At 45.3% G+C, this 14,066-nt stretch overlaps 1 protein-coding gene across 1 annotated transcript in view; it reads left to right on the plus strand.

Moving 5' to 3' along the window:
• Positions 1 to 10,183, plus strand: part of OXTR (oxytocin receptor) — a 32,896-nt gene extending 22,713 nt beyond the window's left edge. The window contains exon 2 of the mRNA XM_075831869.1: positions 7,496 to 10,183. Coding sequence (XP_075687984.1) covers positions 7,496 to 7,746 — 251 coding nt within the window. The 3' untranslated portion in view covers positions 7,747 to 10,183. The remainder of the gene's footprint in view (positions 1 to 7,495) is intronic.
• Positions 10,184 to 14,066: the final 3,883 nt, after the last annotated feature.

The raw sequence follows: 14,066 nt of genomic DNA on the forward strand, positions 1-14,066 counted from the left end.
TGTACTGCACCTGGTTCAAATCCTTATGTGTGGCCTTGTCTAAAGGTGGGTGGTGCTTATAGTGGTGTGGATGCAGTGCAGTGAAGATTGTTGGTGGCTTGGGGCTGAAGTGCCTAGGCCTGGTTTGCTATGGAGTTACCCCATGCATGTACCTAGGTTCAAAGCATGCTGCTTGCGTGGTAGGTGGTGGTCTCCTCACTTATATAAGTTTTGTGCTTGGTGATGTTTTTCCAACAATTTTGGCAAGCGGCTGACGCTCAACAGGGCGATGCATTTCACCTTTAAAAGGATGCCTCGCCTTGTGAACCTGCACTGGTGAAAGACTTCTAAAACTGAGACACACGGATGAGATCCTGGGGATAGAACCAACACGTTCCGGACGCTTCTAGTTTATCAGCAGAGAACATTACCAGTGCGCTACCTCTGCTGCTGAGAGCCAGCCACAAACTCTTACACAGATGACATGTTTTTATTCCTGCTGGAAGTAATGATTTCATTTGGTTTTATGGGGACAATAAGAAAGCTAAGATGCCAATGTGAACTGGTGGTGTGGTGAGTAAGTGGAGTCTGAATGGTGAGTGTCTTCTGTGCAGTCCTTGGTTCAAATCCTGATGTAAAAAAAAAATGCTACTTTGCTGGGTAGTGTTTCTAGTGGTGTTGAGGCAATGTAGTGAGATTGTTGCTGCATAAGAAAGTTAATTATGTAAAGAAAGTTACTTATGCAGCTGTCTCTTTTGAGACAGCTGTATTTATATAGTAGATTATTACAGATTTCTGCAATATACTCATCACTCCATAGGTGGCACTTTGGGAAAGGGGAGCTGCCCAAGTTCACCAGGAGGACAATGTGGGGGTTAGAGCCCATGTTGTACAGAAGTGATTCCTGCTTTTAACTCGGATCACGCAAGCTGCGAGCTAGCTTGCACGGCAGCTTTACAAAGATGCATTTTTCACTTCTTTTAAAAACGGGTAATTGGACCTTCAATGAGAAAAACATTGGATGACAATGGGACATAATAACACAGTGGCTTGGGTGTTAACTGCTTGTAAGGCTGGAGACCCTGGGGATAGAACCCACATGGTTCTCACACCTCAAATTTATTAGCAGAGATCTTTACCAGTGCGCTACCTCTGCTTTCAACTACTGGCAGCAAATTCTTCCACCGATGGCATGTTCTTATTCCAAGTGACGTTTACATTTGGTCTTATGGAGACAATAAGGGTATGTTCACACGCTAGCTGTCATTTACGGCTGAAATGACAGCCTGTTTTCAGAAGAAAACAGCTGCGTCGTTTCAGCCGTAAATGCTCCTCCTCGTAATATACGAGGCGTCTGTGACGCTCGTATATCTTGAGCTGCTCTTCATTGAGTTCAATGAAGAACGGCTCAAATTACGTGACAAAGAAGTGCCCTGCATATAATGTATATAAGTGTCCTGCATATAATGTATATAAGTGTCCTGCATATAATGTATATAAGTGTCCTGCATATAATGTATATAAGTGTCCTGCATATAATGTATATAAGTGTCCCGCATATAATGTATATATGCCGAGGCAGTCAATTTACGCGTCGTCGTTTGACAGCTGTCATTTGTTTATGCAAATGAGGCTTGCAAAAGTCCAAGTGGGCGTGTTTAAAGTAAAAGTCCAAGTGGGCGTGTATTGTGTATGTACATCGGGGCGTTTTTACTACTTTGACTAGCTGGGCGTTGTGTATAGAAGTATCATCCACTTCTCTTCACAACGCCCAGCTTCTGGCAGTGCAGACACAGCCGTGTTCTCGAGAGATCACGCTGTGACGTCACTCACTTCCTGCCCCAGGTCCTGCATCGTGTCGGCCACATCGGCACCAGAGGCTACAGTTGATTCTGCAGCAGCATCAGCGTTTGCAGGTAAGTAGCTACATCGACTTACCTGCAAACGCCGATGCTGCTGCAGAATCAACTGTAGCCTCTGGTGCCGATGTGTCCTCGCTCGTCTGACACGATGCAGGACCTGTGAGTGACGTCACAGCGTGATCTGCCAGAAGCTGGGCGTTGTGAAGAGAAGTGGATGATACTTCTCGTCAGAAAGCCCAGCTAGTAAAAGTAGTAAAAACGCCCCGATGTACGCACATAATACACGCCCCGATGTACGCACATAATACACGCCCCGATGTACGCACATAATACACGCCCCGATGTACGCACATAATACACGCCCCGATGTACGCACATAATACACGCCCCGATGTACGCACATAATACACGCCCACTTGGACTTTTACTTTAAACACGCCCAGTTGGACTTTTGCAAGCCTCATTTGCATAAATACAAAAATGGTCATAACTTGGCCAAAAATGCTCGTTTTTTCAAAATAAAAACGTTCCTGTAATCTACATGGCAGTGCTGATCTGCTGCAATAGCAGATAGGGGCTGCAAAATCTGGTGACAGAGCCTCTTTAAGCAGTGTCTTCTGTGTGGCCCTGGTTCAGATCCTGAAGTGTGGCCTTGTCTGAGAGGAGACCTTGCTGGGTGGAGGTGGTGTAGTGAGGAGGTTGCTGCATAAGAAAGTTATTTATGTGGCTGAACCAGTTCTCTTTTACAGAACATTATTGCAGATTTCAGCAATATACTCATCACTCAATCAAGTATCACGTTCCGTCGCCCCGTAGGTGTTGCTCTATGGGGAAGGGGAAACCTGAATGTTGAGCACATAAGCTGTGGCTCGCTGCTCCACCGGAACGCATCTCCACCTCATAAAAAAGTGCAGTAATCTGACATTCAACAGAAATCACTTTGGACCAAATCGACCGACGTGCGCTGTGTGCTGTGACTGGGGGGCTGTGGGCTGTGACTGGGGGGCTGTGCGCTGTGACTGGGGGGCTGTGTGCTGTGCGCTGTGACTGGGGGGCTGTGCGCTGTGACTGGGGGGCTGTGGGCTGTGACTGGGGGGCTGTGCGCTGTGACTGGGGGGCTGTGTGCTGTGACTGGGGGGCTGTGTGCTGTGCGCTGTGACTGGGGGGCTGCGTGCTGTGACTGGGGGGTCTGTGTGCTGTGACTGGGGGGCTGTGTGCTGTGACTGGGGGGCTGCGTGCTGTGACGGGGGCTGCGTGCTGTGACTGGGGGGCTGTGTGCTGTGACTGGGGGGCTGTGCGCTGTGACTGGGGGGCTGTGCGCTGTGACTGGGGGGGCTGTGTGCTGTGACTGGGGGGCTGTGCGCTGTGACTGGTGGTCTGTGTGCTGTGACTGGGGGGCTTAGGGCCAGGGCCGGTTTTAGACAGTGTGTTGGCTGCTGGGGCTTGTGTGCCAGGGATGCTTTTTTTGTCTCAGTCCGGCCCTGTATCGTACTGAATATATATTTACACAGTGGCTGTTATAACATGACAGGATGATACAATCGCGCACTATGTCATCTTATAGCTGCGCCCTTTTATCACACAGATCTACATATAGAAGCTTTAGGGGACAGAAGAAGCTGGGATCTGCCGCTGCAGGTTGCTTATCATTGCCGCTTATCTAGATGATTTACTAGGACACTCCCTGCGCGGCATGGGATCCGGGCTCCACACAGATACCGACTCTACAGGATATAAGGACTATTTCGAGCTCTGCATGTGCCCACCTTTCTGGAGCCATGGGCCGCACATCTTATCTCTCAGTCATTTTCACTTCCCATTTATTTCAGGCATCTCCAGGTATTGTTTTTCTTATCAACCTCCAATATTTTTATCATACGGCCCCTCCAATCATCAGGCATTTGTACTGGGGACAACGCTGGAGGATGAACAGTAACACAATGTCGCCCCCTTCTGTTCAAGGAGAAATACTGCACCATTGATGTCTTGTCAGGACTTTGCGTATTGCGTCTGCATGCGACTTTGTTGCAGGAGTAGAATGAACCCCATGGTTGCTATTGACTATTGATGCAATATTGAAGAGGTTCTTTGGCAAATAGATATTTTTTTTCAACAGGGAAAGGGCTGACTTATCGCTGCATTTCGGCCTCTAAGGCTCCATGCACACGACCGTATTTTTCATCAGTAATTACGGACCCGTTCATTTCTATTGGCCACGGACACCTTTCAGTATTTTTACAGATCGGTGTCCGTGCTGAAAAATTGATAGAACCCGTCCTATTCTTGTTCGTAAGTACGGCACGGACTCTCCCATAGAAGTCTATGGGCACTTGCGTAAACACGGACAGCTACGGATGCGCATCCATATACCCTCCGTATTTACGGAAGCATTGCTGTGCAACATGCTGATGACATCATTTGCATCCTCCCTCTTTTTTTTAACGGATCCGTATATACGGACAGTATTTCGGGATAGATGAAAATAAGTTCGGCCTAAGGAATCTTGCTCTATCCCTGTTCACACCGCACATTACACATATACAGTGGTATACACGCATGTTTTGACGGGTAACAGATCCGTTCACTCTCAGGTTTATTAGCACGCGCTCTCATCATTGTATTTAGATTTTTATGATTGCCGTTTTATGGGGACTAAAAAGAATGAAGAAAAAGAATGAACCTTATTACTAATGGGAAGAAAATATAAAAAAGGGCATAATGAATTTTTTATGTTTGGCAGACGCGGCGTGAACAGATTTTCTTTGTAGTTAATGAGGAAATAAACACAAATTCCATATAATCAGACGCCTTAGGAAATTCCTGAGCTTGATGGACCTGGAATGAACTGGATCTACGTGTAGTTTAGTGGAATGAACACGTATCCCATAGAAACAGATGTGTCATTATTTTCCTGTGGTTTACCCATTACATAAAGGCACACAATGCCTGGTTACTGACACCTCTTCTCAAGAAAGACTGGTCAGTGTGAACCATGCCCGATGCAAACAACTGTCAGAAGACGTGTTATAGAGAGGCATAAAAAGGGAATCTGTCAGCTACGATTGGGGCACTAAATCACCAGCATGAATTTACATCTTGGGGTTAGTATCCCAAAATTGCCACTATGAAGCCCGCCCAGCTCCGCTATACACTTGCTTGCGGACTGCGCCAATGAAGCCGAGGAGAGTACACATCGCTTCATTGCGCATTTGTGTATAGAAGCGAGGCGTACACTCCATATGCTGGTGGTTTAGTGTCCCAAAATTTGCTGACAGGTTCCCTTTAAAGCCATGTTCAGACGTGGCGGAATTTTTCCGCTGCAAATGTTGGTGCAGATTTGGGGCAATTACGCAAAGAATCTGCAGCAACATTTGCATATTTGACAGGTAATTCAGACGTTGCAGATATCACAGCGGACGAGCCACACATTTCAGTTTTTGCATTGCAAAGGCTGAAATCCGCAGTCAAATTCCGCTTCTTCTCCGCAACGTCATGAGCTGCTGCGGAGGGAAAATTCTGCACCGCAGCCTGATTCCCGCACAGTTATTTTCTGCAACGTCTGAACTAAGTTTCCTAAAAATGTATAGAAAGAAATGTAAAAACGGCTGCTGCAGAATTCCCCTGCGGACTGTCCGCCACGTCTGAATGTGCCTATAAACTACACATATATCCTGTTCATTCCAGGTCTATGAAGCACAGGAAACATTTTTACACGTCTGTTTCTATGGAATTGATGTTTATTTTCTCATTAACTACAAAGAAAATCTGTTCATTCCATGTCTTCGAAACACAAAAACTCATTATATCTTTTTTTATATTTTCGCCCATTACTAATATTGTTCATTCTTTTTCTTTATTCTTTTTCTTTATTCTTTTTCTTTATTCTTTTTCTTTATTCTTTTTAGTATGTCCCAGTTTTATGTGCCCACCCAGTCCCCTTAGAATAATGTTTGGTTTTCAGGTGTAACACTGCCCCCTACAGGTCAGGTACTGTAGCTCTTTTTTTAATGGAACGTCGTATTTTATTCCAGCCTTCAGTCATTTTGGCTTCGTGCTTCTCTGCAGAAGGAGATGTCACCGCAAGACCCCATCAAATATCTCTGTTGTACAAGATCCAGAAATCATGCATATATGTGTTTACACAGATCATACACTTACCCCGTGCCATACTTTGCCCAAATTTTATCATACACTGTCCATATAGAAGCAAACAGTACCCAAAGAGTGCCATATTTTATCCACATAGAGACAAGCAGTGCTCAGAGAGTGACAACCTTTGCTTAAATAGAGCAAAATAGTTTCCATTTTACGGCAAACAGTGCCCAGAGTGCTCACATTAATACGGTGCCCACATAATGTATGCCCACAGTGCCCATAATACACCAAAACATGGTATCCACCACCACCTCATCTCCACTTACCTGTGCTACCAATGAACTCCTGCACTGTACAGAATACAGTGTGATGCTGCCCTCTACTGGCACATGCTGGTAAAACTAGTGATGTCTCATTGATATTACTAGTTTTATAAAGTTTCGGGGGTCTTTTCAGCTTTGGAACCCAGCTGGACTGGGAAGCTGGGGATCTAACGGGCCAGTTGCCCTGGGGGCTAGGAAGCCACTTTGTTTTGGCCAATATATTTGGATACAGGGATGGGGGCAGCGAAGTGAACCTTTGCCCCGGGTGAAGGAAAGCCTGGCTACGGCTCTGTTGAGGTGAACAAGGAAAACTCCCCAAATTAGTGACTTTCCTGCCGGATCCCGGACACTAGGGCAGCATTCACATACCGCCTATACATGCTCAAAAGATATTACCGGCACAAGTACAAAATAGTACCGAGTGCCCCTGGATACAGAAACACACAGTCATGTGCCCGCTGCACACACGAGCCGCTGCCACTCAGACGACACTTCTTGTCAGTATTGCACGTGTTACGCACAGTTGTGTGCAGACTCCGGCATGTTGGTGCCAGGCAGCTGCTTGCGTTGTGATGGCATGTAGTCACCATGGAGATGCAGGAATAGTCAGGATAACCCACTCATCCGCTGGCATGAGTCATATGCAGCAATAGAGGTGGGGGGGGGGGGGAGGTTGTGTGCCTCTTGTGAACTGCGCAGCCCACGCTCCCGTCTACCACATTGATTGCATGAGTCATGCTGAATGACAAACTCGGCTCTACTACATCTGTATGTTATTATCAGCGTGTGTGTATATATATATATATATATACACACACACACACCTCTGTCTTCCCAGCATGTCTGTGTGTATACCTGTACAGGGTGTAGCTATACGGGGTGCAGATGTAGCAGACATCAGTATTATAAATGGCACATGGTAGTTGGGGGCCCGGTTACAGATTTTGCATTGGGGTCCATGAGATTTAGGTTACGCTTCTCTGTATCTATGTATAATATTATCTGTATCATCGCCGCCACCATAGCTGGAAACTCCTTGGCCTGGATATTAAATATATCACAGCGCCCCAACTATCACCTACCATTTATAATACTGCTCTCCTTATATTTTACAGGTAGAGGGGGGGGGGGGGGGCGCAGGGCCCGGGTGTGACCCCCTGCGGTATTACATACATATAACATGGCTGTACGTAAATGTCCGTCTTTATTGATTACCATGTCTCTTTCCTTCCCCAGCCTCCCTGTACATCATCGCCATGCTCCTGGGAAGCCTGAACAGCTGCTGTAACCCCTGGATCTACATGTTGTTCACCGGCCACCTCTTCCATGACCTCCTCCAGAGCTTCCTGTGCTGCTCCGCTCGATACCTGAAGTCCAGGCAGCAGGGGAGCGACCTGAGCGCCAGCAGGAAGAGCAACTCCTCAACCTTCGTGCTGAGCCGCAAGAGTTCAAGCCAGAAAAGTATCACACAGCCGTCCACAGCGTGAAGGCCCCAAAAACACGCACAATGCGGCCTGAGAAGGCCCCCGAGATCCATGGCGGGCACCGGGGGATGGACTAAGACGCTGCTTAGACCTTCAACTCGTTAGTGTGCAGGAAAATTAAACATGGACGTCACGTGGAGGAGGCGGTGGGCGGCCATTTTGTCATTAGATGGGTCTGCTGGGAGCTAAGGGCATCTATTTGATGCCCTTAATGACACTTGTTAACTGGTTCCCCTCAAACTGCAGACTGAGGGGAGACAGCTGGTACTGAGGGGAGAAGTGGTGCAGAGCCAAAACCTGGTAAGTCTCCAGCGGCCGCGCTTCTTCCACATCTCGGAGCTGCTCATCTGTAGGGATCACGTGCTGCACCCCCTCTGCACCCCTAATTCACAAATTAAAGGGTCGGTTAGGAGGCAGTTACATCGATGACTTAACCGTTCTGGTTTGATGTAAATGAAGCTTAATCCTTGTAGAATATCCTGCCACCTTCTAATGTACTTTGCCTTTCAATACCATTTTCAAGATCTCCGCTTGCTCTTATAGGATGGGAATACATTGCAACAAGCTCCCATCAGCTGAGTGAACAAATCTAGGTGGGGACGGGTTTTTAGTTTGTGAATGTTGGCAAGAATGTTTCCATATACTGACAGCAAGCAGAGATCTTGACAATTATATTAAGATGCAAAAAAATTCTGTATAGAACAAGCTTTATTTACAAAAGACTGGACAATCCTTTTAACGGGAAGTTTTTGCAATGTGTTTTTTTCTGGATGAAGCGCAGTGTGTGAATATGACCCAAGGTGGAAGTCACAAGTGACAGTGGGGTCATTAAGAATATGATTTGCATAATTGAAGACATCATGTGGCGCCCCCTGATTTACATTGACTGACTTGACCCTTTCTGGCTGTGAGGCTCCCTCGATCCGTACCGCTAATTTTCACGCAATTTGTCCATAAATCACTGTATTTAAAACACGTAAAGATTCACCTAGAATTATAAAATTATAATTTCTGTATAAAAAATACGCACATATCTCACCGCTGATAGCAGGCTGCAGAGCTGCCATATTCATTGTACGTTTATGAGCACGGATGAGGACCGCCGCCTGCAGCGTTAAATAAATCTCATCACCTCACAGATTAAATGCTGTTCAAAATCGAGTCCGATTATCCATTGCCCGTAGTGACCAGTCCGGCCACGGCTTTCAACCAGCGCTAGAAAAATAAAACCAGAATTATGTTCGGTTGCTACGGGCAACGCCTTTGATTTCATAATCCCCCATATATGGAAACCAGTGCAGGAAAACAATTGTCCTAAGCAACCAATCGGGTCTCTGCTTTCATTTTCTAACCTGCAGTGACAAAAATAAGAGCTGGAAGCTGATTGGTTGCTGTGGGCAACACCATTGATTTAATAGACCCTCATGTTTAAAAACTAGAGCCCATAGCAACCACCAGTCAGGTCGCTGCTTTCATTTTCTAACCTGTAATGACAATAAGAGCTGGAAGCTGGTTGCTGTGGGCAACACCATTGATTTCATAGGCCCTCGAGTAACTAGTGCAAACAACTAGATCAGCAGTAGCCCCTAGTAACCAATCAGGTGACTGCATTTGCATTCCAAACAGTTAAAGCTTAAATCTTATTGGTTGCCATAGGCAATACATCTGATTTTATAGGCCCTGAGGAATGGAAACTAATCCAGCCTACCAATCAGATCACTGATTTGATACTTTTAACCTGCAATGGCAATATGTTAGCAGTAATCTGATTGGACATAACCCTCTTCTTGGATTTATTGTCGCGGTGATATGACCGCAGGCGTTGAAGTGTCACCTCCTCACTGTGCGCTGTTTTCTGCGGCCTCCACTGACACGTACACGCAAAAAACTTAATAGACTGTATAGAACGTTATTCTCTATATATGTGTATGTATGTATATAAAATCTATATCTGTGTGTTTCATTTTAAACGCTGAGCTCGGGATGGCGGTCAAGGTTCCGGGCATTGGAATATCTGTCTACTGTTAACCCTTCCAGCGCCAGGGAAATCTTGCCGAGTTTGGTCAGAAATCTACACTTCTTAGGTGCGGCCATTTTGAATTCCATTTAGGACTATCGTCAACGGTTACGCTTCTTGTAAAATAGTGAACTGTAGTCTCAATATTCAGCTCGCAAAATGGCCGCCTCCATGGAGTGTTGGAAAAACCACATTGAAATGATAGTTTCCTGGTCAGCGACGAAAGCAACGGCACCCAAGAGGCGCTGGACGGTTCTGCAGATTTACCGCACCTTGTACATAATATTTTTTTATAGAGGAAACACTTTTGTCCTTTTACAGATCACTGATTTATTCCGAGAGTTTTATTTTCTGTCTTGTACATAAAAGAGGAGATATCAGATCTATCTTTAATAAACCGTGTAATTTACCGCCGCACGCTAACGAATGTTATTTGGTATTTATTTCATATATGTGGCCTGAAACTGCAGATTATGGAGCTGTCAATCTAAGCAATCCTAACAGAAGCGATAGCGGGCGAGGGGGTCACCATATGAGGACACCCAGGGGCTGGCAGTGTATGGGGGGTCACACTGAGGGCTGCTGTAGGCACTGGTTGTCAGAGAGACAATGATACACTGTAACGAGTCATGCACCTGTGTCAGTTAGACGTGATCAGGGCAGGTTTTCAGTCTCCGGATGTAAACAAGAATGTTTCCATTCACAGACAGCAGGCAGAGATCTTGAAAATGGTGTGAAATTGAAACAAAGTTTACTAGAAAGTTGCAAAACATGAAACAGGAAAATCTCTTTACGGACAATTGTGCTTCTTTATCGGACATCATAACCATGATATTATTTTTAATTTCTTGGTCTTCAACTAGGCATACATGATCAGCACACACCTGAAGTACTCTGTGCTGCTGGGGACCCTGCTCCTTCCACAATAAACTCTCAGTCTGTGACTTACTGCAGGATCAGCACACTGCTCCCCTGAAATACTCTGTGCTGCCGGGTCCTTCTGCTTCACCCACCATGTAGCTCTCAGTCTGTGACTTCCCACAAGAGCATTACACCCCCTTCTAAAATACTCTGTGCTGCTGGGGGAAACCTGCAACTTCTATTATGTAACTCTTGTCTATATCCCCACCTCACATTATGACACTGAGGCTGGGGGTTCAGGGGGGGCTGGACCCTTGGTTACTCCCCTTTGTCGCAGTGTGAACATTGTCAGAACGTTCCGTACATAAGAGAACGGCGCTGACTAATCCATTACGTCGCTCTCATTAGGTTCAGGTCTTTCAAGCTTTACATTGTGTTTTTTTTTAGCTGTAAAATCCATTTTCTCTGTAAAATTCTCTGCAAATGAAGAAAAAACTTTCCAAAGTCATCGTCTCATTGTCTCCGGACTGAAGGACCGCGCGCGCTGCCAGCCAATTACAGGATTCCTTCAAATAAAATCCATTTTCTATTCTATTACAGACTGAGCGGCTCATGGATATTGCCAGGAAAAATATGACTGGAGTTTAGTTAACTAATAAGGCAGAGTAAAACGCGTCACAGCGGCCGGCGCTACAATGACGCACCACCAGCCGCTAAAAATTGTCTTTCTCTTAGAAAATGTTAAATCCACATCTTTGTAAGATCCTTATTACCATTTTTTCTGGGTTTTACTTGTTTTTCAGTTTGTTCTGGTCTATACAATGTAGAAAAACATCTTTTGCTACATGGAAACCATCAGTAAGCTGCTCGAGATACAGATCTTACATTTTTTTATGGCTTCATTTTTGTTTTAATTTTGGTGTGGCTTATGTATCTTAAGGGTACAAACACCCGTAGTGGCCCGTGCCGACCAATGTGCGGTGGCGACACAGGTGAAAGCTTAGCCGACGTGCAGATTTATTACGTCTGTCTGTCCCCTAATACATCCTGTAGCACAGATTACTAAGGGTCTATTCACACTATGCAGTCACATTGTATTGCACAACTGCAGTAAAATCACGTGCATTTTTGCCGTACACGTTTTGAACGCATGCGGCACTTTCATACACCCTTATGCTGTTATTCCTCCTGGACATGTGAATAAATTGACAACTGGGTGTTACCATTCCCCTTGTCAATAGGGGACAGTCTCTGAATGGGACAGGCGCTTTTGAGAAATGGGAACACCCAACTGTCAATTTATTCATGCATTTCCAGGAAGAATAACAGAGGAACAGCACAACACGGGAGGATTTTAGCATCCACACGATAGGTAACCCCCCCTGATTATTAGGATAGAGGAGTACATGCATGTTACTGCTCAATTCAAACTTTTCCTTATGGTGGACGTGCGGTCGTCCTGGGTCCCCAGCGATCATAGATTTATGACCTATCCTGTGAATAGGTGATAAATGTGTGTCATGGCATATCCTCTTTAATGAACCTATCAGTCCATCACTTTATTCACAGCAGGGCATTGTTACCACCTCAAAGTATTGAATATAAACGTTTAATAATAATGGATCCATCAACAGCAGCTTGTTGATGGTTTCCAGGTTACTATCATTGGCTGTTTGCTGTACTACACAGTGTAGGACATAAACAAAATAAGCAAAAACTGAAACAAATGATCATATATATTACACAGAACCGCCTGTGACGACCCCCGACACTCAACTACGTAGCGCAACTGGTGGTCACCCAACTGGAAGACAAGTGGTTACTAGGCAACCAGAAACATCTACAGAATACATTAAGAGGGGCTGAAAGAAGAGACATAAACGTAGAATCTGGAATGAGAAATAATATTACTAACAATCTGTGTAATTAACGCGGCCGCCATTTTATTATATTAACCATCACCTGATATTTCTGTGGAAGGGGAAGATTAATAGACGGAGGGACAGATGGTGGAATTCAAATAGATTTTATTGGATGAATGAAGAGCAGAAGATTTATATACTGTGAACCCAGCGGGAAAAGAAGAACGGAGGACGCGCCGCAGACCGCAACGCGTGACGTCAATGAGGCTTCATTGTAGAACATTCTGATTAGGACACGCAATGAATTTCCCTCCAACGTGAGGTTTATAAGCGGAGGACGGATTATATGGTTATGATATCCCCCTCCCCGGGGTCTGGGGATCGCTGATCATAGTGGCTGATCCTTCCAAACACGTCTGATTCATAGATCACGTGGATATGAAGACGCTGATACAAATATATATCTGAGAATGTCCAATATATGATCACCTCTGTACTATCGGGGAGCGCTGCCGCGGATGGGGTACTCTGGGGTAATCTGCCCAAATTGAAATAGCGCCACAAAATGTATTTTGTGTGTTTCACGTCAATATTGTGGCGCAAAAAATATAAAATAATTTTATCTTGCGGCATAAAAATTCATTTGGGATTTCAAATGAGTTGTGTTACAATAAAGCAATTGTGTAGGAAATAACGAGTCCTGAAAATAATCATCTTTGGCGCTGTTCACACTGAGTTTTTTTGCAGGCAGAAAATTCTGCCTCAAAGTTCCGTTTGGAATTTTGAGGCAGATTTTGCTCTGCCTGCACGCCGTTTTTCGCCCGTGGGCATTGAGCGCCGCAGGCATAAATGCAGCAAAATACAATTTCTTTGCCTCCCATTGATGTCAACGGGAGGTCAGAGGCGTAAGCGCTTGAATATAGGGCATGTCGCTTCTTTTTCCCGCGAGGCGGTTTTTCCGCTCGCGGGAAAACAACTCCTCCGCCTCCCATTGAAATCAATGGGAGGCATTTTCGGCTGTTTTTTGGCGCGTTTTTCGACGCGGTTTCCTCATCAAAAACCATGTAAAAAAACTCAGTGTGAACAGGGCCTTAATGTCACACATAAAATATCATTTTAGAACTTACCACCTTTAACCCATCCATTACCCTTGGTAAATCCCTTGGTAAATCGGGGCCTGACCCAAGACCATAGGGTCAGTCCCTTATAAACCACTGTCCTTTATAAAGATTCCCATGGGGTAATGGTATTGGGGCCTGTACGACCTCTCTCCATGGTGGCGTCTGCTTTGGATTGGTTTGTGTCTCCTCTTCTGTAACCTTTATCCTTATTTCACACTTGGAGGATCGGTTATCATCAGTCCGGGCGGATCGTTTTCCATTTTTGACGTTGTTGCCCTTTGATTTGATTTTCTGGGTCTGCCTCTACATGTTATTTTACATTACACAATAAACGGCGGTCCTTGTATTTAATTACACAGCGGTGAACAGGGAAAGGGTCATTTATTGTAGCGGTCAACTCAACAGCTTGACATGGCTGATAACATAGAACAATAAACCGCACAGTTAATGGGGAGCGGGCAG

Source organism: Rhinoderma darwinii, chromosome 7 (genome assembly GCF_050947455.1).
Source record: "Rhinoderma darwinii isolate aRhiDar2 chromosome 7, aRhiDar2.hap1, whole genome shotgun sequence".
Lineage (NCBI taxonomy): Eukaryota > Metazoa > Chordata > Amphibia > Anura > Rhinodermatidae > Rhinoderma > Rhinoderma darwinii.